This window comes from Mytilus californianus, unplaced genomic scaffold (assembly GCF_021869535.1).
Source record: "Mytilus californianus isolate M0D057914Y unplaced genomic scaffold, xbMytCali1.0.p SCAF_1, whole genome shotgun sequence".
NCBI classification, from domain to species: domain Eukaryota; kingdom Metazoa; phylum Mollusca; class Bivalvia; order Mytilida; family Mytilidae; genus Mytilus; species Mytilus californianus.
Genome location: NW_026262581.1, coordinates 97,859,504 through 97,885,281, shown reverse-complemented (window position 1 = coordinate 97,885,281; position 25,778 = coordinate 97,859,504). Strand labels below are relative to the sequence as shown.

Sequence of the window (25,778 nt, the reverse complement as noted above, 5' to 3'; positions counted from 1 at the left end):
GCAAAAATGGCCATTAAGTGAATATAATTATATATTATATAACTATGAGAGGGAAACATAAACAAGAAACTGAAGAAACTCATTTGATATTTTATTTTATTGTCTGATTTCCTGAATCCATTTTCCATGAGATATAATTATAAATAGTTAAGAAATAAAGAAGCACTAAAGAAATTTGGGATACAATATTTCATTTCCTGCTACAATATGTAATAGTCAAGTTTTAAGTAAGTTCCTTACAAAAAATTCTTCATTTATCTATTAGTTCTGAATCTCTGCTCAATGAGGACTAAATGCTAACAAGCCTCATAACAAATCAAAGTGCATGTGAGCACTGAGGGTAAAGATAGCTTTCATTTTGCAATGTGAACTTACAAATTAAACATTATGAAATGGAACACAATTAGGCAATATTTTGAATTGGGAGTTATTTTCCAGTGTCCATAATTGTAGTTGAATCTTGCACAACTTATGTAATTTCAATTAAAAATACATTTTGACAATTATGATTATACAAATACACATCATTTTATAACTTGACTATCTGAGTACCATATTAATCATAAATATGATATGAAATTCAGAATTAATAGATAAATGAAGGATCTAAGAAATGTTAATCCTCACTGCACTAGGTTGTTTTGCTCTCGCAGGTAGGTTTGAGTCCTGAAAAATAACCTTTTCAAGTCAGTGAAAATAACAAAAACTGCTAGTACCTTATACTACATCAAAATTTGAGGACTGATTTCATGGATATTTATAAAATACACTGTAATAAGAAAAATACTTTTTAAGATCTTATTTGTTTTAATGAATTCACATATAAACAAATGTGTTAAAATGAATATCCATTCAGGAACTGACTCAAAACAGGTCTATTTCATGTAACATTGAACTGATATTCAAAACTTCCCATATACTAAAGTTATCATGTTGCTCCATTGTATACTGATGTATAAATTTCCAGCTGAATATAAAGCTATGACCAATGTAATGACATTTTTTTCATATTTAGAAGAGACTACTGTAAATTCGAAAATTATTGCGAAAAATGCAACAGGGTTTGTCGTCGCAATAATTTAAACTCACATTTGGATTTTTTTATTTGAATGATGCAGAATTTTTCTCAGTATCGCCAAAATAATAATAGCATTTTGGTCTAAAAAGACAAAATTGCAATAATAAATGCACGCAATAATTTCTGAATTTACAGCACTATTTACTGGAATTGAAAATGTCGTCTCCATAATGATAATGATAATCAATATAAAAGCCAAGCTCTTGAAATGAAAATCACAACAATGAATGTCTGAAACAATAAACAAATTTGCTTTTTGTATTAAGAACAATCAAAACATCTTATTACAGCACTTTTCAATAGGCCATGAATACTGAATTTCACTCTAAAATTATATATTTTGAAAGGAGTTATTTCCTTTCTAAAGGAAAAGTACTGATTGACAACAATAGAGAGGTATGGCGAAACATCAATTACTTATCTATAGACATTATCAGCTTTTCAAGTATGATTAGAAGTTTGCTAGAGGTAAAATGATCATACTCATATAAACCAAATATAACTGTCAATAATTGCAATGAAAAAGCCTTAATCTAGAAAGGGAATAACTCCTTATTCCATTATAAGTAAATAGTCGATCCAGCATTCAGAAAATGATATATTGAAGAGATCTATAGCAGAGGAAGAATGTCAGAAAATGATTAAAATAAGAATTATTTTTTGGTTTAATGTTTAACAAGAAAAGAAGATTAAAAAGCAATGTAATCAACATGATAAAACAAACACAACTAAATATAATCTCTATTAAAACACAACCTATACATTAAATGCTGCCTGATGTACAGATCTTCTATTCCATTAAAAACAATCAAGATCAATCAAAATAATGTACAAAACCAAGAAAAAATTCATAATATTGCTCTTCAATATAAAATTGTCAATATATACATTGTACAGTGTTAACAAAAAAGATAATTATTTAAATTCTGAGAATCAAAAAAAACAATTTGTATCTGGAGGAAAAAACCTGCTACATTCTAAAATTCATTCTTAATGTACTTGTTTCAAGCATTGCTGGTATTTTTATGCTACCACATTATGACCTCAAGCTCAGTATCACTATTACTGTCTACATGTTTTCTTGCCTATCAAAGCAGTCACAACTTATCTGATTCCAGGAAATGTAATTTTATGCCCCACAACTATGTGAACAAGACAGATAGTGTTACCTATGTCCATTATTCGGTTATTCTGTCCTTTTGAAATCTAACAATTGTCTAGGTTTTTTATAGGTGTATAAACTTATCAATAGGTCACTGCTATACCTTCAACAATGGGCAGATGCCAACCCTGTCATGTAAGCTATGAAGAACCCTTGAAAAATCTAGTCACAACTAATGATCTAATTTAATTAATTTATAATTTATAATGTTTTTAATACATAATGGTCTTTATTAAACATATCACAAGCACCAGTTTTGTAAGCGATATGAAATATTTTTCATCTTTATTTGTGGGATGGCAGAAAAGAGTTTGTGGCAAGCAATAAGTAAAGCACTCAATGAATTAACTAATCTTGATTGTGCTGGAAAAATGCTGTGCAATGAAATGCCAAGGGAAAAGTTTTCTATCTAGTTCATACAACTGAACTCTAAACTAAGGAATGACCTCTGCCTGTTATTGAGCACAAAGTCTCTGTAGGACTTGTGTCCTACAATTTTCATAGAAGAAATATGTTGAGTTGAGAGCTTGGTAGACTAATATATAAGTTTGACATTTGATTACAGACAAATTTACTGAAAGATTTCTCTGTATTGTATTTTTTCAAATGCAAAAAAGAAAATATATATATGAATGCCCAATACATGGCAGATATAGTATACCACTGTTATACATTGTAATTATCACAATATACATTATAATTCTATCACAAATTTCTGACATATTCATTTGGCACATATATAATATACAGGTACAAGTTATTTACAAAAATAATGTCGGTAATATACATTACTTTCACAACGGCATAAAATATTACACTTTATATCTTGGTTAAAATTTGATTCACAAAATACTGAGAATTTCTTCATTATTTCATTAACAGTATGTTGCAAACAACAATGATTCCTGATTTTATAATAAATAATTTTAAAACCAACATGTAAAGAATGTCCTTTTAAAGTAAAATAAGTTATCCATATTTACTGAAACAACTCTTTTGCAATCAACATAATACAAATTCATAACTTTGCTTTTTTGGAAATTGCAATTTGAAGGCATCCAAAACACAAAATAAACAGATGTAAATTGCACAATCCTTGAGAAATATATACAATGCTTACATTCATCAGACCTGTCACTAAATTTGTTAACTTTAAAAAAAAAAATAATATGTACAGAATTTTATAAACTGAAAGGTGTCCTTGTTTGGCTAAATATGTCTTCTCGATGGCACCTAGAAAAATAGTAAAGCATCACAGAGCACTAAAGCAGTGAACATTTAATTTAGAAGTACATATTAAATAGTGGCTTACAACACCCCTGAACATTTGTATATAGCTGGCTACATATTTCATCTTATCAAACAATATGAGAAATAGCCTTGAACAAATAATGAAAAAGAAGTGGCAAAAATAAATATATTTACTGTATATAAACTATGTTATGCTTGTCTGTATAAGCTTAATATTAAACATATGTAATTTACAAAGTAAAAAGGGTCTGGTGAGCATATCATTTGAACAGAATCAAATAAAGCAAACCGTGAATGTATGAATCATATTTTTTTTTACACATTTAATTGCTGTTTAGCTTTCTTTGTGACCCATTTATATCTAGGATCTTTGGCTTACATGAGATGAATGACTGAAGTGATATGACTAATACACAACCTGACACACTTATAGCTTAGGACACTTTAAATCTGTGTCATTTCAATGACAATCCTAACACTTTAGTCTAATAAATGTGCATCACATCGGAATAATTCTTATGTAATATTTAAGAACTTAAAAAAATATTAAAACATAAAGATTTTGATTTTTTGAACCTACTCAACCAGGAAAGGAACACTATAATTTTAATGACACACTTAACTAGTTCTTAAAAGTGAATGACTTCTAATAAGAAACTTCCTGTATTACCCATTGACAGATGAACTGATTCATCAAAATTACCCATTCAAATATATAAAATATATTTATCAGGATTTACCTGTTTTAACATTGAAATATTGAGCATTTCAAGTTGCTAGTTGTTGCAAATAAAATGACAAAAGTTCATTACTGTTTATTGATCTTGAATAAAAATTGATAGCAAGAAAAACTTAAAATTGGAATAAATTTACAAATAACACTTGATCAAACTATCAACTTGTTACTGATTTTTTTAATTTTTGCTCTCTCTCTCTCTCATTGCTGAAGAAATGAATCCATTTGTACTAAATCTACATTTTAGGTGTTCAATCTAGGCCTACAAATTTTAAGAAGTTATTTCTGCAACAAAATATCTATCAGAGGAAAAAAAAAAAAAAAAATCCAAGAAGAGTCTGATTTGTCGTGATAAGCATTCCCCCATTATTAATTCAAAGTTATTATGTATCAGAAAACAGAAAGTAGGTGTCTGACAGATTTTGAAAAGCATTAACAATTCCACCATCTAAAACAAACTCCAGAACAAATAGTTTATCTATCTAAACAAAACAAAACAAAAGAATGCTATAATTTGAGAAATAATTAACTAAATTACCTATATAAAATAAACCAGTACAATAAATAAATGAACACATTGATGGGACATTACTTTTGTTCTCAACAATTTGTACCAAGATAATGGTCTTGTTGAAAGGACCGTCTCTCATTCCTGGAAGGTAAAGCACTAAATGATCTGTCAGCGGAATCTAAACTCCTCCGTGCTGTACGCTTTATATGACTTCCTGTAGTTACTTTTGATTTGGCCTCCAAGAATTTAAATGAAGTCAAAGACGAAGTTGGTGTGGCCAGGGAAAATGAAAATGGTGACTTTAATTTTGATGTGATATTGTTATTATTAAACTTGTTAAATCCATAAGGACTTCCGACACTGGTTAAATTTTCTGATGATCGTGTCCTGCGAGATACTTGTGGGATATTGGAAGAGGTCCTTCCTTGAGAGGAATTTGGACGATTTGATACACTGTAGGATCTAATTATGTGTGAAGAATTATTATCTGTTTCCCAATAATTTCCAGCAGGTGTTGAGGCCCGTAATGGAGAGTTTCTAGAAAATATCACTGGAGATCTAATTTCTAACTTGGGAACTTTGGCCTGTTGTGTGTCCTGTTTTATTTCTTCTGCTTCGAAAGTAGATTTAAGAGACATATCAGAGAGACTTCTTCTCTTGATACTGGATGATGCATACATGATGTCAGGTTTACTGTCACTTCCTATTGAATTCCTGTTAACATAAAAAACATGCTACCACTTAATTCATGTAAAAATCAACAAAAGAGGAATGAGTACATGATACACAGGTGCCCCACTTATAAATGTGCAAGAGTCAACGTAGTAAAGTCAAGAGTGCGAAAACGGCATATTCAGCATTTTTTCCATTTATAAAGGAACTTAAGGTCAAGTTACAGTAAATGAACTCCGTCTAGCGGATACTGCAAAATGTTGCGATGTTTTGTACGAGTAACGTCCCTTTGACCAGATTTTGCAATATTGCAACCTGCGATTTTTTGACGGGACAAGGGTAAATTTGATGGGAAATATGTATCTTCTAGGAGAAGTAATTGGTTTGCTAAAATTGAAGATGAAGAAATGCTAAAGGATTTTGAAAATGAGTATGAAAATAATCATGAAGATGATCTTCAAAATGAAAATCAGGAACCCGACTGGCCATCGTAGGGTGGTAGAGCTTGGATATCTAGCCGACCAGTTAAAACAGTGTAAAAACTGTAGCTCCCCATTATTTCTTCATAATTGTGGAGAGGAAAAACAGTGTGGTCTCGGGGGTATTCTTTATGTAGTATGCCAAAATTGTGCTTACAGAAACCCTGTATTCACTGGGAAAATATATCTTCCTGCTGAAATAAGAAGAAGCTAGGGGGTGCAAGTTTGGGACATTACTTATAAACTTAGTCTTGGTAAGATATCTCCTATTTCGAAAATTACCACACCAGTCAGAACAAGTAAAAATATTTTCAAATTCAAGAAAAGAAAATGAACCACATAATGGCACATTAAATTCTCAGCTGCGTCAGTCAGTCAACAGAAGACATAAAACAATTTTATATTTACATCAACCTTCTTCACGGTTGCAACAATCATTTAATATTTATACATCATATCTTTTAAGACTATAACACATAAATAACAAGCATTCTGTGAGTATTGCATGGCAATACATAGTCCCCTACCGGTTAAAAATTCATTGTATTGGAACAAAATTCTAACTTGATCTTTAACTTGTCATGGTGTAACTATATAACAAATATCAAGTCAATAACTTCAAGCATGACAAAAAAGAGTGTTGAAAACTGATTATTTTAGTGAATTTTCTAAGTCCAAGGACGATAACTCTGCACAAATTCATCAGACCAGAACAAAATTCTAACTTGATCTGTAACTTGTCATGATAAAACTATATACTAATTTTCAAATCAATGTCTTCAACCATGACGAAAAAAAGTGCCGTAAACTGATTATTTGAGTGAATTTTCTAAGTCAAAGAACCATAACTCTGCACAAATTCATCAGACCAGAACAAAATTCTAACTTGATCTGTAACTTGTCATGATAAAACTATATACTAATTTTCAAATCAATGTCTTCAACCATGACGAAAAAAAGTGCCGTAAACTGATTATTTGAGTGAATTTTCTAAGTCAAAGAACCATAACTCTGCACAAAATCATCATACCGGAACAAAATTTGAACTTGAACTGTAACTTGTCATGATAAAACTAAACACCAAATATCAAATCAATATCTTCAAGCATGAAGAAAAAAAGTGGAAAACTGATTTGCCGGACTGACGGATGGATAGACAGACAGACAGACAGATGGGTGGAGTGCAACCCTAAAGTCCCCTTCGACTTCATCGTTAGGGGACTAATAAATAAAAGTGATGTTTCGCAATCATTGACATTGGGATCATCGCTACATTTTTTTTGTAATGGTGTTTTCTTTTACGTCCGCAATTTTGTGGAAAGTTTTGAAGCTAAAAATAGAACAGAAATCCTTAAATAGACACATGTATAAATAGTACATGGTTTGAAGAGTTATACATGATATATTTTCCTAATAGAAGAACATTCAGCAGATCTCAAAAGGATTTTCTTGGTGTTGATTCGTATGGTTGTCTCCTCAAAGGAAATTGTTATATATATGGTTAAAAAATGAACAAAAAATTATGTACCCGAGGCTGAAAGTTGCATCTCAAATATAGAATAGAACTGTTATCAATCCTAAAACTTCAAAGGTCGAGAACAAGATTCTATTGATCATGTCGATATCATACTATTCTACTATAAAAAAGATAAATATGCACACACACTTTCAGTACCCGAAGTAAAACAAAAAAACATGTGGGGATTCAGTGCTTCAATAAGAAAGCAACCAAACAACATCAGGCCACAAAAAAGGAAAAGAAAAAGACATCTGTTGATATACAAGTGTTCCTGTCATGTCTCAGCCTTCATATGATTTTTTTTTTTAAATATTTTGGTAGGCATAAAAAACATATATAAGTACATCTGTACCTACGGATTTCAACAGTAGACAAGTGTTTATGTCATGTCTCAACCTCCGTATGTTTGGTCTTCTTGGAAAATTTTTAAAAATATAAAAATATAAAAACTACCTGTGTGTTCCATTTTTCTACAATTGAAATAAGACTTGTTCTTTGGGGGAGATTTAAGAAAGAGTTAATGTTGATCTTTAATTGCTAGCCTAGTTAATAGCGAAATCGGCCAACCATATTGTTTACCCCGATTTGGAAATACCATGGAAAGATCTTCATCTTATTACAGTCCACCCTGATTTAAATGTACTACTGCCAACTCGTTCGCATGGAAATTTTTTACTAGTTTCTATAGTTCAGTCAGTAGAAAATTCATAACTCAACTTTCCTAGCTAAGGCCATAGCATTAAACAGAACGACGTGTTTATTTTGACCTAGAAACCACAGGATTCGGTAAGATGATTCGCAATTTTATATATATTTTGAATAATTATCAGTACACGAAGAACAATTATAGAGCATAATGAAGCCTGACAAAACTTTCCGGTTGATACGCTTCTCAAGAGCTTGGTCAATCTTGATTGTTTAGTTAAAAATAAGGCCTTTAGTTTTCTTGTTTGAATTGTTTCACATCTTTCATGTCAGGGCCTTTTATAGCCGACTATACGGCATGGGGTTTTTCTCGTTGTTTAAGTCCGTACGGTAGTCTATAATTGCTTATATCAGCCTCATATGAACTCTGGTGGATAGTTGTCTCATTGGCAATCACACCACATCTCCTTATTTTAATATTTATTCATGTCAACTACAGTTGCTCTCTATATGGAAGCACATTAATTCATTGTCACATGTAATAGGTTCTGAAAGGGATTAACGTTTACAGAATAAAGAATAATAGCGAAAATAAATAATGCCACTGAGAAAGTTGCAACACACTCATTCTCAGTGAAATATGTTTCACAGTCTGTCAGACAGTTGAACTCAATGAATAAGAGAATGACTTTGTTCTCTTTACCGGCGTCAGTTTTATCAAAAGGAATGGTAGGAAAAATGGCTAAATCCGGACTAGAACAATGTCACCTTACATTGGCATATGAACGTGAGGGGTCTGATGGTGTTGCCAATCTCCTCTCTGAACTTTTATTTTTTGGAAAACCCAAAGTCACAAAAGACAGAAAAAATATAGCTTCAATTACATCTTTTATTGAATCAGGACATTATGATGATTTCTTTTTTATGTTATTACTATTTTTGCGTTCATGTACATGAAATAAGTAATTAATTTATACATGTATATTTAACATATCATATTTTTTACAACTGTTATAATTTCATTTGTAATATGCATCAATAAAAGAGGGTCTGATTGGGGTTTACAGAATACAGAATAATGGGCAAAAAGTGCAGAATAAAAGGCAACAGCAATAAAAAATTGAGAAAAATAGGCATACAAATAAAAAATAGAGAATAATGGGGTGCTTAAATATAAAGAATAGGGAATACTGGTAATAAAAAATAAAGAACTAATAAATGAAGGACCCTCTTTCCAGACCCTTATAATAAAAAGAACCTACCAATAACGATATATACTTGAAGTTTAAACACAATGTCATCATGCATAATCAACACCAAGAACGTTGGAAATTCATACCATGATAACTTGACATTATGTAATAAATATGACAATGTTATGATTTTTTTTTATCTTTTATTGGCCCAAATGTTAAGGTTGCATCACTTCTACAGGGAAAATGAAGTCGGTGACAATATTTTTTTTTTCTACATCATTTAATTTGTTAGACAAAAAGGAAAAAATATTAATTAAAAAAAAAAATCTATGTACCCAGTCACAAGATCTATGCAGGAAACCGAAAAGTGTAGAAGAAAATAAGGATTTTTCCTATATATTCAATGTAATTTAGTACCCTCTAGGACCATTTTAGACAGGACTTTTTCTCGAAAACGAAGTCGGTGACATATACTTTTTTTCACATTTTTCGATGTATATTTTCAATATCCAATCGAGTACTAAATTTTAAATCAAAGCCTTAAAGGCTGTAAAAGCAATTGCTGCCATGTTAATGTTTTGGGGACTGTTTCATCCACATATATATAAGAATTAAACCTGACAGGAGTGTTTTCTAGTGAGAAGTAAGAAGGTTTTAACTTTATATCAATAAAAGACTTTAGCAGAAAGTCATTTTTGATATGTTTTATATTTCACAAGGAGACAACACGTTTACCAGGCTAAAGTTGGGGTCAAATTTACATGTGCTGAAACATATAATACAAAAAGAAATTATCCCCTGGTAGTGTTTGTAACTGGGCAATAATTTCCTTTATTGATTTAATTTTAACAATTATCATAATTAATTTAAATTTAACCATTCAATTAAAACATTTCAACTTTCCAGACGCAAATGTTGAAAAACGGGAAAGAAATAAAATATCTTACAAGACATAAACATGTAAAAAATAAATATATATTTCAGCTTATTAAAAATATTTTCATAATGTTACTTTGTCTTCATTTCTTAAAAACTAAGTCCCAAACATTATTGCTCAGTTAATATGTGTCATCCTCAAGCGGTACGAGATAACTATAATTCTCATGCAATCCCAAAAAGGCGGTCAACACAGACAAACATGACATTAAATCGTCATTATACGAACAAGAACAAACAGCTCTTCGTTGCTTTGATATTTATCAATTTTCAGGAAACATTGCGAAAAATGATCTTCAATATTTCGAAAACATGTGAAATAAAATTGCAAACACGGTGGACCGTTGAGTGTCAACACACGTAGTAGACTCGTCCACTGGAAAGACGAGGATAATGGTTTCATCATTTGTCATGCATACCCAGTTTTGATTATGATATCCAAAAGGACGTACTTTCTTTCAATCTATGAAACTAGAAAATTCCAAATTGTAAATATCTCTTCATCTGGACTTGGCATCTATCACGTTTTGACGGGTCCATTTCATTAGTAAGGTGATCGATAAATCTTAAGGAGTTATGACAAAAAAGGAAAACAAACTTATTGTTTGTGTTTTTAACAAGGGTTTCGTTCCGTTAAATTATTTGCGCAAACAAATCAACAAAATAGGTCAGTTAAGTCTGTCTATTTTTAGATTACAGGTAATCATTTGACACTACGTATAACCTGTGTAGTGATTTTGATTTTACGATAAATTTATGAATGAACGATAATTTTATGAATGAACAAGAGCACCTGGCCTCTTTCTTAGAGAAACACCAATTAAACATATAAAACCGTATTTAATAAGAGATAATTCAGTAAAATTTTCAATGCTAAATCAACAACTGAAATGATTCGATATTTTGTTGAAACATCGTACGAAAGGAGAACGGAATCGCAGGTATAAAAATGCACTTTTTTTCACTCAGACTTCTATGTTTTTTGATAGTCAAACGGTTGTCCTCCTAAATACAAAAATTCATCTACAAGAACATATGCTGAAACCTCTTAAATCGACTAACGTTTTTCAAAAGTTTCAAGCTATGTATTGCATTAGAAAACATACATAGTTGTTTAAGAATGACAGACCAGGAGCCTGTTTAACAAAATACTATGGCTTGATCTGGGCGGAGTCTCTGATTTGCGTCACAAAGATGGCCATACGCGATGGCATAAAAGCAATTGCTTTAAAAAATCTATGTACTAATCATTAACTGATCCTTGACCTTAACTCAGGAACGGTGAAAATGACGCCACACATATTCAAACCTGATCTGTGTTTGGTGGTAATGAGCATTGTGTATAAGTTTCCTAACATTTGGATGAGGCAAACTAAAGTTAGAGTGCGGAAATGGCAAATTTAGCAATTTTTCATATATAAAAGGACATACAATCGAACCTCGTGTCGAAAACTCGGTCGAGTCAAAGTAATTTCTTGGTCCCTGTAAAATTCCTGTTTGATCAATGCATTTTTATCCTTGATGAGTCGAACTCGGTTGGTTTGAGTACTCAGTTAAGTCGAGTAAATTTTAAAGTTCTATGTAAAATTAATGTAAATTGACCCCGATGTCTCGAAGTTCGAAAAAAAGAAATTTTGAAAGATGCATACTTAATAATAACAATTAAAATCAGATGTATTTCTTATGTTAACTTATTGTTTTCAAAAGAGATTAAAGCTGTGTAACAGTTATAATGACATGTTTATGGTGACCACTAATAAACGCCTTCGTTGGTCATCCAAGCGGAACTTTAGTTGTTGAACATATTTCACCCGACGTAAAAATGAAAAGAATGTATATGACCAAATCCGAGATTAAGCGAAAGTTAGAATAAAAATTCATCAATTACAATAAATAAAAGGATAAAGACAATTATGATAAATTGATAATAATTGAATGACCTTCATCAGATATTTTTACGTTCCATCGTGATTTCATAATTTATAGTGACTGACCTTTGTAAATATTTGTGTATTGATCTTTTTTGTGAATGTAAATTATCTGTTCTTGTGGATTAATTATTATGAGGGACCAAAAAATACGGAGATTGAATACACAATAATAGAGTGTCAAATCTCATATCATTTTTAATGCATTCAAAATTTATGACGACACACTCGACCTCGGATGAGTCGAACCTCGGATAAGTCTAATATTCCTGTCCGGTCTCTTCAACTTCGATATAACAAGGTTCGACTATATCTCAAGAACAGTAAAAGTGATGCCACCCAAATTCAAACTTGATCTGTTTTTAGTGGTAATAAGCATTGTGTATTATTTTCATAACATTTGGTTGAGGCAAACTAAAGTTAGAGAATGGAAACTAAGTTTAGAATGTACGGAGGGCCGGATGTACAGACTGACAAGGGTTAAACTTAATGCCCCAGCTGTGGCAGGTATAAAAAAATAACTTGCTATATCTCTATACACAATTTGGTTAAAGTTCCATTTCAAAGAAAGTTGCACAATAGAAATTTACTGTGGTCAGTTTTAAGGAAAAGCATAACACTTAGATACCCTACATACTCTTGCTCATAAGACATCTCATCATTGATAAGACATACCTTTGAATTCTGACTGGACTATTTTCCCTAGAACGTCTAGAAAGTCCTGTTGATTTTGTTGTCTTATCTTGTTTTATTGGAATATCTAGTTCATTTGTCCCAGACAAACTGTGAAGGAAATGTTCTTTATCTGGAAAGGGATAACATTATGTTTATATCAATACCAGTACCATCATAAGTCTTTGCAACTGTCTTATATTACTATAACAAGTCACAGATTTTCTTAAAACACTTTTCTTTATCCACAATCAGTAACGAATAAGCCACAAATGTATATATTTTACAGTAGAATTTTTATGATAAAAGTCATTGTATTATTCCGGTCTAATAATAAAGTCTTACTCTAATGAGCTGATTCTCTTTATACGTAAATCTAAATTCAAAGGTAATTCTACATGTTACACTGTATCAGAATTATCAATAGTAGGTCAATAATCCAAAAGGAAATAAGTTTCAAAGTTTAGTTTTTTGGCAATCCACTTTTTCTGTTTGAAAGTTTATATTATCTAATTTGTCATGAAATAAATAAAATATTTTAATAATTATGAATAAAATGCTTCGCTGGGGCGCAGCTTGATACGACCGCAGAGGTCGAACCCTGAACAGTTGGGGCAAGTATGGACACAACATTCAAGCTTGATACAGCTCTGAATTTGGATTGTTATTAAATATTTGACACAGCATAGGTTTCTGACACAGAAAGAATGTGGTCTAAGAACTTGAATTTTTTTAATTTACCTGGTTAGATTCAGCATATCAAAGAACCCCATATATTCAATTTTTGTTAAAATCAAACAAAATTTAATTTTGGACCCCAACTTGGACAAACTTGAAAACTGGGCCCATAATCAAAAATCTAAACACATGTTTAGATTCAGCATATCAAAGAACCCCAAGAATTCAATTTTTGCTAAAATCAAACTAAGTTTAATTTTGGACCCTTTGGACCTTAATGTAGACCAATTTAAAAAACGGGACTTAAAATTAAAAATCTAAATACACGGTTAGATTTGGAATATCAAAGAACCCCAATAATTCAATTTTTGATGAAATCAAACAAAGTTTAATTTTGGACCCTTTTGACCTCAATATGAACCAATTTGATAGCGGGGCCCACAAATAAAAAATCTAAATTCATGGTTAGATTCAGCATATCAAAGAACCCCATATATTCAATTTTTGTTGAAATCAAAAAAAGTTTAATTTTGGACCCCAACTTGGACCAACTTGAAAACTGGGCCCATAATCAAAAATCTAAACACATGTTTAGATTCAGCATATCAAAGAACCCCAAGAATTCAATTTTTGTTAAAATCAAACTAAGTTTAATTTTGGACCCTTTGGACCTCAATGAAGACCAATTTAAAAAACGGAACCCAAATTAAAAATCTAAAAACACGGTTAGATTTGGCATATCAAAGAACCCCAATAATTCAATTTTCGATGAAATCAAACAAAGTTTAATTTTGGACCCTTTTGACCTCAATATGAACCAATTTGATAGCGGGGCCTACAAATAAAAAATCTAAATACATGGTTAGATTCAGCATATCAAAGAACCTCATATATTCAATTTTTGTTGAAATCAAACAAAGTTTAATTTTGGACCCCAATTTGAACCAACTTGAAAACTGGGCCCATAATCAAAAATCTAAATACATGTTTAGATTCAGCATATCAAAGAACCCCATATATTCAATTTTTGTTGAAATCAAACAAAGTTTAAATACTGGACCCTATCTTGGACCAACTTGAAAACTGGGCCCATAATCAAAAATCTAAACACAAGTTTAGATTCAGCAAATCAAAGAACCCCAAGAATTAATTTTTTGTCAAAATCAAACTAAGTTTAATTTTGGACCCTTTGGACCTCAATGTAGACCAATTTAAAAAACAGGACCCAAAATTAAAAACCTAAATACACGGTTAGATTTGGAATATCAAAGAACCCCAATAATTCAATTTTAGATGAAATCAAACAAAGTTTAATTTTGGACCCTTTTGACCTCAATATGAACCAATTTGATAACGGGGTCCACAAATAAAAAATCTAAATACATGGTTAGATTCAGCATATCAAAGAACCCCATATATTCAATTTTTGTTGAAATCAAACAAAGTTTAATTTTGGACCCCAATTTGGACCAACTTGAAAACTGGGCCAAAAATCAAAAATCTAACTACATGTTTAGATTCAGCATATCAAAGAACCTCATATATTCAATTTTTGCTAAAATCAAACAAAGTTTAATTTTGGACCCTTTGGACATTAATGTAGACCAATTTGAAAACTGGACCTAAAATTAAAAATCTAAATACACTGTTAGATTTGGCATAACAAATAAATAAATGTGATCAAAGATTTTACAAATCTAATGCGCCATACTGTGCAATTAAAGATTACTTCTTGAAATTTTTCAATATTTGAAATTTGAAAAAAAAATAATATTTGAAGAATAATTCTTTTTAATTTCTGAAATCTGAAATGAGAAAAAATTGGCCCCCCACAATTTCTTTTTATCCCCCCCCCCCCTTTTTCCCCCCAAAAAATTCTTTCCCTCAAGATATGGTCATAATCTCAATTCAAATTTCCAATGGAGTTGGCAACCATAATTACCCATTTAAATTTACCATAGTGCTAACTTAATCTATTTTATAATAGAATTAATAAAAATATAGTGTCAAATCTTTCATATGGATTTTTTTGTAAAAAAAAAAGCTGAAAACATTTGCAGATATTTTTACTGGTCTTCCTTTATAAATATGCATTTCTTTAAACATAATTTAAAAGCAGTGTAAGGGAAGTAACCAAAAAGTTGTATTTGGATTACCTCCCTTACACTGTTTAAGATTATCTTTATTGTTCATTAACCATTACTTTATACATAATTTAAAAGCAGTGTAAGGGAGATAATTTCAATGATGTATTTGATTTATCTCCCTTACACTGCTTTAAATTATGTTTTGTACTAAAGTATTTGTCCATTAACCAGGACAACCTTGTTTTCCCCCTTTTTTGCCCGTAATTCCTAAACGGTTTGAGCCATAACCCCCCAAAGCAAATCCTAACCATCCCTTTGTGGTATGGAAACTTGTAGTATAATTTCAGAGAGATCCATACACCGTTCCACAGTTATTGTCTGGAAACTAGAAAATGCTCATTTTTGGCCCCTTTTTGGACCCTAATTCCTTAACTGTTGATACCATAACCCCCAAAATCAATCCCAACCTTCCTTTTGTGGTATTTAACCTTATGGTCAAATTTCAAAAAGATCCATTCACTTAAACTAAAGTTAGAGTGCGAAAACCAATATGTATTCGGACGACGACGCTGGACGACGACGACGACGACGACGACGACGCCAACGTCATACCAATATACGACCACAAAATTTTTTTGCGGTCGTATAAAAACAAGAATGTGTCCATAGTACACGGATGCCCCACTCGCACTATCATTTTCTATGTTCAGTGGACCGTGAAATTGGGGTCAAAACTCTAATTTGGCATTAAAATTAGCAAGATCATATCATAGGGAACATGTGTACTAAGATTCAAGTTGATTGGACTTCAATTTCATCAAAAACTAACTTGACCAAAAACTTTAACTTGAAGCGGGACAGAGGGAGGGACGAACGAACAGACGCAGAGACCGAAAAACATAATGCCCCATAGGTGGGGCATAAAAATATGGACACATCTTTAGTTTTGATTTTGCGAAGAAAATGGTTACGCCTGTCAATATAATTTTACTGAATGTAATATTAATTGGCTGAATTTTGCTGACAGCGGTTAACTTTAGACTCAAAATAATAGACCCAAAGCCCTTAATATTTAAACCAAACATCATTTTATTGACTGCAAATATATATTTTGCAAGTTAGAGCTCTCCCTTGTAAAGTTATCTGCTTCTAACCTTGACCAGACAATGGACAGCCTGGTACAACAGCCCTTTGCATTAAGACATATAATGCTGTACTGACAACTTTCTGTTGGCCAAGATCTGAGGCATCTTTTCCACTGTTCTTTATCACAGCTTCTTTTACAACTGGGGATATTACATTATTCCACATTGTTGCCATCCAACTGTAACAAAAAAATACATGGTGTCTAAAGTTTTTTCCAACCAAAAGACAGAACTGGGATATAGAAATACATCCATTTGTCAATCTAGTCTTCTACGTCCTATCCATCTCAATTTCTTGTCAGATCTTTATGAAATTAATATGACAGGTATATATCAGTAATGTCTCAGAATATTTAAAACTGCACCAAACAACTATTTTTAAGGGAGTTATGCCCCTTAAAATTGTAAATCATAAAGAAATTTGCATTTACAGTACTTTCAAGCCTTCATTTCTTGTCGGATTTTTATGAAATTTAAATCAAAGATTTATATCACAGTGTTCCAGCTAGGATTTCAAAAGGGCACTTTAGCACGCTCATTGATAATTCAAAAAGGGCATGTCAAACATGGAAACCGCAGGGGTTTCAGAGAGGAGATTGATGGCTTTAGTCACGTTTATGCAAGATGAAAATCAACCTTATTTTGGGTAACAGTAAGGGACCATGGACTATATTAGTAGCTAGACATATGCCCAAGTCCTTCAAGGACCAGGATCTTTTGAGGCCTGCAGGCATGCTACAAATGTAGGCAGTTATTGCATGATTTGACTCATATGATGCTTAAATATGAAGATTAAAACAAGGATCCAGAAATCTAGTTCACAATTTCACTTCAGTTATTTTCAGGGGACGTTCCTGATCAACAAAAGTTGGGTTCCTTTTTTTAAAACCAGGAATCACAGCATCAATGAAATTGTAACGACTGTTTCACTGCATAATCATTATCCCTTTAAAAACATTTAAATTGATATTTGGAATTCATTTTTATAAACTTGGAACGATTAAAATGTATGTATACATTAAATTTATGAAGAATAGATCACGTTTACTTACGATTTTCGAGCGAAATGAAAACGGGAAGTGACAAGAGGATAATATATTTAGAATGAATCCGGATTCATCTGCGGATTGATTTGTGTTAAACAAAAAGGCAGGAAATTATCATTTTTTAAATTAAGTTGCTCAGTAAGAAATATTCTTGTCTATCTCGTTTAATATGACACTAAATGATTTCGTATTTTACGTTTTAGTTAGTGTCTATTAAATTTATAAGAATGTGTTTACGCATGCGCAGTACATGATAGAGAAAATATTTTTGAACGTTTTGAATAAAGTTTTTTTCTTTACAATCCAAATACGAAGATACGTTCATATGACGAAACTACGCCAACCGAGCTGCAAATAGTGATGGTTTGAAAAATTTTGAATTAAAAAGCGAAATGCACGGGGGAAAACAATTTCGTTCAACTGACGAAACTACAAAAACGTTTATGGATAAACGAACTGCAAATTGTGGTCTTTTGAGAAATATTGAAATTGAAATGCCAACTGATCGATTTTACTGGGAAAATAATTATAATGGTCAATTATGAGGTTTATTAGTTAATGGATTAGTGACCCATCCGATGGCGATAAGCGGATTACCTGTAATCACAACTTATAACACCTGCTGTAAATGTTAATTAGCTGAGGGTCATAAACTTGTCAGAAACATGAATACAGGTAGAATTATAGTATTTTCATCAAAGTAATACGACAATAAAGGCATGGACTTGCGAGAAACAGCAGGGCGTTTTAAAAAGGGCACAGGGCATCAGTCAGGAAAGGGCGGGCGGACCGCCCTGTGAAAACAATCAAGCTGGAACACTGTATCAGCAATTTCTTGATTCCATGGAACAAATTAGAAAATTAGTGACCAGCAACTATTTTTACAGGAGTTATTTCCCTTGGATGGTAAAATATGTATGAAATTGCATTGCAAGTGCTCCCATGCCAAAATATCTTGTCAAATTTTATGACCAAGTTAAAAAACTGTGCCATCCAAATATTTTTACAGGAGCTATGATCCTTGGAAATAGAAATCATATAGAAAATTGTATTGCAAGTGCTTGTCAAATTTTTAATAAAAAAGTTTTAAAGAAATAAATGTGGATAGTGTCCACATGTGGACACAGATGATGCCCCCACTTGCATATCATATAGTTATAAAGGGACATAACTGAAGAACGGTAAAGTGACGCTACCCAAATTTGAACTTGATTTGAGTTTTGTGGTAATAAGCATTGTGTGTAAGTCTCATAACATTTGGTTGAGGCTAACTTAAGTAGAGAACAGAAACTTAAAATTCAGCATTTTTTCTCTTTGGAAACACGCATAACTCTAGAATGGTTGCGTATAAGTTTTATAACATTTGGTTGAGACAAACTAAAGTTAGAGAACGGAAACGAATAATTCAGCAATTTTTATGTTTATAAAGGGACATAACTCAAGAATGGTAAAAGTGTTGCCACCAAATTTCGTACTTAATCTGTATTATGTAGTAATAAGCATTGTGTATAAGTTTCATAACATTTGGTTGAGGCAAACTAAAGTTAGAAAATGGAAACAAAAAATTTGTACTTGATCTTAGTTTTGTGGTAATGAATATTGTGTATAGGTTTCATAATGTTTGGTTGGGGCAAAATTAAGTTACAGAATGGAAATTAAAAATTTTGCAATCTTTTGATTTATAAAGGGGCATAACTCAATAATGGTTAAAGTGACACTACCCAAATTCAACTTGATCTGTGTTTTATCAGTGGAAGTCAAAATTAAACATTACATTGTATAAAGCATTGATTGTAGTTGATTCAACTATAATCATGGACAAAGGAAGAAAACTCCAATTTTTGTAAAAAAATAATTGGTATTTAGAAGAAAATAAAAATTTTGCAATTTTTCCATTTATAAAGGGGCATAACTCTAGAACTGTTAAAGTGACGCCACCAAAATTCACACCTGATCTGTGTTTTGTAATAATAAGCATTGTGTATAAGTTTCATAACATTTGGTTGAGGCAAACTTAAGTTAGAGAACGGAAACTAAAAATTTTGCAATTTTTCCATTTATATAGGGGCATAACTCAAGAATGGTTTAAGTGACGCCACCAAAATTCAAACTTGATCTGAGTTTTGTGGTAATAAGCATTGTGTATAAGTTTCATAACATTTGGTTGAGGCAAACTTAAGTTAGAGAACGGAAACGAAAAATTCAGCAATTTTTCCATTTGTAAAGGGGCATAACTCCAGAACGGTAAAAGTAACGCCACCAAAATTCAACTTGATCTGTGTTTTATCAGTGGAAGTCAAAATTAAACATTGCATTGTATAAAGCATTGATTGTAGTTGATTCAACTATAATCATGGACAAAGGAAGATAACTACAATTTTAATAAAATGCTTCGCTGGGCGCAGCTTGATACGACAGCAGAGGTTGAACCCTGAACAGTTGGGGCAAGTATGGACACAACATTCAAGCTTGATACAGCTCTGAATTTGGATTGTGATTAAATATTTGACACAGCTTAGGTTTCTGACACAGAAAGAATGTGGTCTAAGTACTTCAATTTTTTTAATTTACCTATTATGGTCCAATGTCCAAAATCAAAATACATGGTTAGATTCAGCATATCAAAGAACCCCATATATTCAATTTTTGTTGAAATCAAACAAAGTTTAATTTTGGACCCCAATTTGGACCAACTTGAAAACTGGGCCCATAATCAAAAATCTAAATTAGATTCAGCATATCAAAGTACCCCAAAAATTCAATTTTTGTTAAAATCAAACTAAGTTTAATTTTGGACCCTTTGGACCTTAATGTAGACCAATTTAAAAAACGGGACCCAAAATTAAACATCTAATAAAATGCTCCGCAGGGCGCAGCTTGATACGACCGCAGAGGTCGAACCCTGAACAGTTGGGGGAAGTATGGACACAACATTCAAGCTTGATACAGCTTTGGATTTGGATTGTGATTAAATATTTGACACAGCATAGGTTTCTAACACAGATTGAATGTGGTCTAAGAACTTAAAAATTTTAAATTGGACATTCACCTATTATGGTCCAATATCCAAAATCTAAATACATGGTTAGATTCAGCATATCAAAGAACCCCAAGAATTCAATTTTTGATGAAATCAAACAAAGTTTAATTTTGGACCCTTTTGACCTCAATGTGGACAAAGTTGATAACGGGGCCCAAAAATCAAAAATCTAAATACATGGTTAGATTCAGCATATCAAAGAACCCCATATATTCAATTTTTGTTGAAATCAAACAAAGTTTAATTTTGGACCCCAATTTGGACCAACTTGAAAACTGGGCCCAAAATCAAAAATCTAAATACATGTTTAGATTCAGCTTTTCAAAGAACCCTAAGAATTCAATTTTTGTTAAAATCAAACTAAGTTTAATTTTGGACCCTTTGGACCTTAATGTAGACCAATTTGAAAACGGAACCAAAAATTAAGAATCTAAATACACAGTTAGATTCGGCATATCAAAGAACCCCAATAATTCAATTTTTGATGAAATCAAACAAAGTTTAATTTTGGACCCTTTTGACCTCAATGTGGACAAAGTTGATAACGGGGCCCAAAAATCAAAAATCTAAATACATGGTTAGATTCAGCATATCAAAGAACCCCATATATTCAATTTTTGTTGAAATCAAACAAAGTTTAATTTTGGACCCCAATTTGGACCAACTTGAAAACTGGGCCCATAATCAAAAATCTAAATACATGTTTAGATTCAGCATATCAAAGAACCCTAAGAAATTCAATTTTTGTTAAAATCAAACTAAGTTTAATTTTGGACCCTTTGGACCTTAATGTAGACCAATTTGAAAACGGAACCAAAATTTAAGAATCTAAATACACAGTTAGATTCGGCATATCAAAGAACCCCAATAATTCAATTTTTGATGAAATCAAACAAAGTTTAATTTTGGACCCTTTGGACCTCAATGTGGACCAATTTAAAAACGGGGCCCAAAATCCAAAAACTAAATACACGGTTAGATTCAGCATATTAAAGAACCCCATGAAATCAAGAATAAAACCCCATTGAAATTGGTCAAGAAATAAGCAATTTATAGGAAGTATCTTCTTTTGCACAATCCTGTGCTATCAAATATTTCTTGCTATTGCGCAATACTGTACAATTGACAATTTCTTGCTATTGCGCAATATTGTGCTATTGGATATTTCTTGCTATTGCGCAATACTGTGCAATTGAAGATTTCTTGCTATTGCGCAATACTGTGCAATTGAAGATTTCTTGCTATTGTGCAATACTGTGCAATTGAAAATTTCTTGCTATTGCACAATACTTATTATATAATAATTTACACATCCTGTTTGGTGTGTATCTCCTACCATATCATTATTATTTGATTTTAAATATAAATCAGAAATAACCAACTTAAAATGGAAAATTTTAAAAGAAACAAAAAAGGAAAAAAAGAAAAAAAAGGAAAAAAAAAATAAATCCCCCCCCAAAATTTTTTGAACCCCCATTATGATTCATCACCCCCAAACTCAATCCCAGCCTTCCCTTTGTGGTATGGTACCTTGCAGTACAATTTCAGAGAGATCCATACACTTGAACACAAGTTATTGTCTGGAAACTAGAAAAAAATGTGTTTTTTGGCCCCTTTTTGGCCCCAAATTCCTAAACGTTTAGGGCAATTACCCCCAAACTCAAACCCAGCTTTCCCTTTGTGATATGGAACCTTGTAGTACAATTTCAGAAAGATCCATACACTTACACACAAGTTATTGTCATGAAACTAGAAAATGCTTGTTTTTTGCCCCTTTTTTGGCCCCTAATTCCTAAAATTTGGAGGCAATTACCCCCAAAATCAATCCCAGCATTCCTTTAGTGATATGGAACCTTGTGGTACAATGTCAGAGAGATCCATACACTAACACACAAGTTATGTCTGGAAGTTACAAAAATGCTTATTTTTGGCCCCTTTTTGGCCCCTAATTCCTTTACTGTTATTACCATAACCCCCAAAATCAATCCCAAACTTCCTTTTGTGGTATTGAACCTTGTAGTAAAATTTCATAAAGATCCATTCACTTAAACTAAAGTTAGAGTGCGAAAACCAATGTGTCTTCGGACGACGCCGACGACGACGACGCCAACGTCATACCAATATACGACCACAAAAATTTGTTTGCGGTCGTATAAAAACACGGTTAGATTTGGCATATCAAAAAACCCCAATAATTCAATTTTTGATGAAATCAAGCAAAGTTCAATTTTGGACCCTTTTGAGCTCAATATGAACCAATTTGATAGCGGGCCCACAAATAAAAAATCTAAATACATGGTAAGATTCAGCATATCAAAGAACCCCATATATTCAATTTTTGTTGAAATCAAACAAAGTTTAATTTTGGAACCCAATTTGGACCAACTTGAAAACTGGGCCAAAAATCAAAAATCTAAATACATGTTTAGATTCAGCATATCAAAGAACCCCATATATTCAATTTTTGTTGAAATCAAACAAAGTTTAATTTTGGACCCCAACTTGGACCAACTTGTAAACTGGGCCCATAATCAAAAATCTAAACAGATGTTTAGATTCAGCATATCAAAGAACCCCAAGAATTCAATTTTTGTTAAAATCAAACTAAGTTTAATTTAGGACCCTTTGGACCTAAAGTAGACCAATTTAAAAAATGGGACCCAAAATTAAAAATCTAAATACACGGTTAGATTTGGCATATCAAAGAACCCCAATAATTCAATTTTTGATGAAATCAAACAAAGTTTAATTTTGGACCCTTTTGACCTCAATATGAACCAATTTGATAGCGGGGTCCACAAATAAAAAATCTAAATACATGGTTAGATTCAGCATATCAAAGAACCCCATATATTCAAATTTTGTTGAAATCAAACAAAGTTTAATTTTGGACCCCAATTTGGACCAACTTGAAAACTGGGCCAAAAATCAAATATCTTAATACATGTTTAGATTCAGCATATCAAAGAACCCCATATATTCAATTTTTGTTAAAATCAAACAAAGTTTAATTTTGGACCCTTTGGACCTTAATGTAGACCAATTTGAAAACTGGACCTAAAATTAAAAATCTAAATACATGGTTAGATTCGGCATAACAAATAAATAAATGTGGTCAAAGATTTTACAAATCTAATGCGCCATACTGTGCAATTAAAGATTACTTCTTGAAATTTTTCAATATTTGAAATTTGAAAAAAAAATAATATTTGAAGAATAATTCTTTTTAATTTCTGAAATCTGAAATGAGAAAAAATTGACCCCCCCCCCCCTTTTTTCCCCCAAAAAATTCGTTCCCTCAAGATATGGTCATAATCTCAATTCAAATTTCCAATGGAGTTTGCAACCATAATTACCCATTTAAATTTACCATAGTGCTTACTTAATCTATTTTATAATAGAATTTAAAATATAGTGTCAATTCTTTCATATGGAATTTTTTGTAAAAAAAAAAATGCAACATTTGCAGATATTTTTACTGGTCTTCCTTTATAAATATGCATTTCTTTAAACATAATTTAAAAGCAGTGTAAGGGAAGTAACCAAAACGTTGTATTTGGATTACCTCCCTTACACTGTTTTAAATTATCTTAATTGTTCATTAACCATTACTTTATACATAATTTAAAAGCAGTGTAAGGGAGATAATTTCAATGATGTATTTGATTTATCTCCCTTACACTGCTTTAAATTATGTTTTGTACTAAAGTATTTGTCCATTAACCAGGACAACCTTGTTTTTCCCCCTTTTTTGCCCCTAATTCTTAAACGGTTTGAGCAATAACCCCCCAAAGCAAATCCTAACCATCCCTTTGTGGTATGGAAACTTGTAGTATAATTTCAGAGAGATCCATACACCGTTCCACAGTTATTGTCTGGAAACTAGAAAATGCTTATTTTTGGCCCCTTTTTGGCCCCTAATTCCTTAACTGTTGGTACCATAACCCCCAAAATCAATCCCCACCTTCCTTTTGTGGTATTGAACCTTATGGTAAAATTTCATAGAGATCCATTCACTTAAACTAATGTTAGAGTGCGAAAACTAATGCGTCTTCGGACGACGACGACGCCAACGTCATACCAATATATGACCACAAAATTTTTTTTGCGGTCGTATAAAAATTACTCGATATTTAGAAGAAAATAAAATTTTTGCAATTTTTCCATTTATAAAGGGGCATAACTCTAGAACGATTAAAGTGACGCCACCAAAATTCATACTTGATCTGTGTTTTGTGGTAATAAGCATTGTGTATAAGTTTTATAACATTTGGTTGAGGCAAACTAAAATTAGAGAATGGAAACGAAAAATTCAGCAATTTTTCCATTTGTAAAGGGGCATGCATAGCTCTAGAACTGTTAAAGTGACGCCACCAAAATTCAAACTTGATCTGTGTTTTGTGGTAATAAGCATTGTGTATAAGTTTCATAACATTTGGTTGAGGCAAACTAAAGTTAGAGAATGGAAACGATAAATTCAGCAATTTTTCCATTTGTAAAGGGACATAACTCCAGAACGGTAAAAGTGACGCCACCAAAATTCAAACTTGACCTGTGTTTTGTGGTAATAAGCATTGTGTATAAGTTTCATAACATTTGGTTGAGGCAAACTAAAGTTAGAACACAGAAACCAATTTTGGGACGTACATACGTACGTTCGTTTGTATGTAAGTACGTACAGACGGACAAGGGTAAAACTTAATGCCCCCTACGCTACGGCAGGGGCATAAATATTAGAGTTATTGGCCTTGGACAGGTAATATATGAAGGAATTGGAGCTCTGTGAAAAATACCACAAAATATAGATATAATTTATATTGTAAATGAGTAAAGACCTGGAGACAGTCAAGTATAACAAACTAGTTTGGTTAAATTTGTCTCATTAGTTTCAGAGAAGAAGATTTTTGTAAAAGATTACAAAAATTTACGAAAAATTGTTAAAAATTGACTTTAAAGGGCAATAACTCCTTAAGGGGTCAATTGACAATGTTGGTCAT

The 25,778-nt window shown here is 31.9% G+C and overlaps 1 protein-coding gene and 2 long non-coding RNA genes across 4 annotated transcripts in view; 1 reads left to right on the top strand and 2 right to left on the bottom strand.

The window, feature by feature from the left end:
- Positions 1-78: 78 nt before the first annotated feature.
- The window catches only part of LOC127726843 (cortactin-binding protein 2-like), a 73,171-nt gene continuing 47,471 nt past the window's right edge, over positions 79-25,778 (bottom strand). The window contains 3 exon segments of the mRNA XM_052234275.1: positions 79-5,452; positions 12,789-12,918; positions 16,705-16,874. Of these exon segments, the coding sequence (XP_052090235.1) occupies positions 4,828-5,452; positions 12,789-12,918; positions 16,705-16,874 (925 nt within the window). The 3' untranslated portion in view covers positions 79-4,827.
- Positions 19,839-22,229, top strand: LOC127726938 (uncharacterized). Its single transcript, XR_007993719.1, has 2 exons — positions 19,839-20,260; positions 20,732-22,229. It is a non-coding gene; the product is annotated as an uncharacterized LOC127726938 (long non-coding RNA).
- Positions 22,393-25,406, bottom strand: LOC127726917 (uncharacterized). Of its 2 annotated transcripts, XR_007993684.1 has the most exons (3): positions 23,810-25,406; positions 22,795-23,412; positions 22,393-22,473 (listed from the first exon to the last, which is right to left on the bottom strand). It is a non-coding gene; the product is annotated as an uncharacterized LOC127726917 (long non-coding RNA). The 2 variants fall into 2 exon arrangements; XR_007993683.1 differs by having other exon boundaries at positions 22,393-23,412.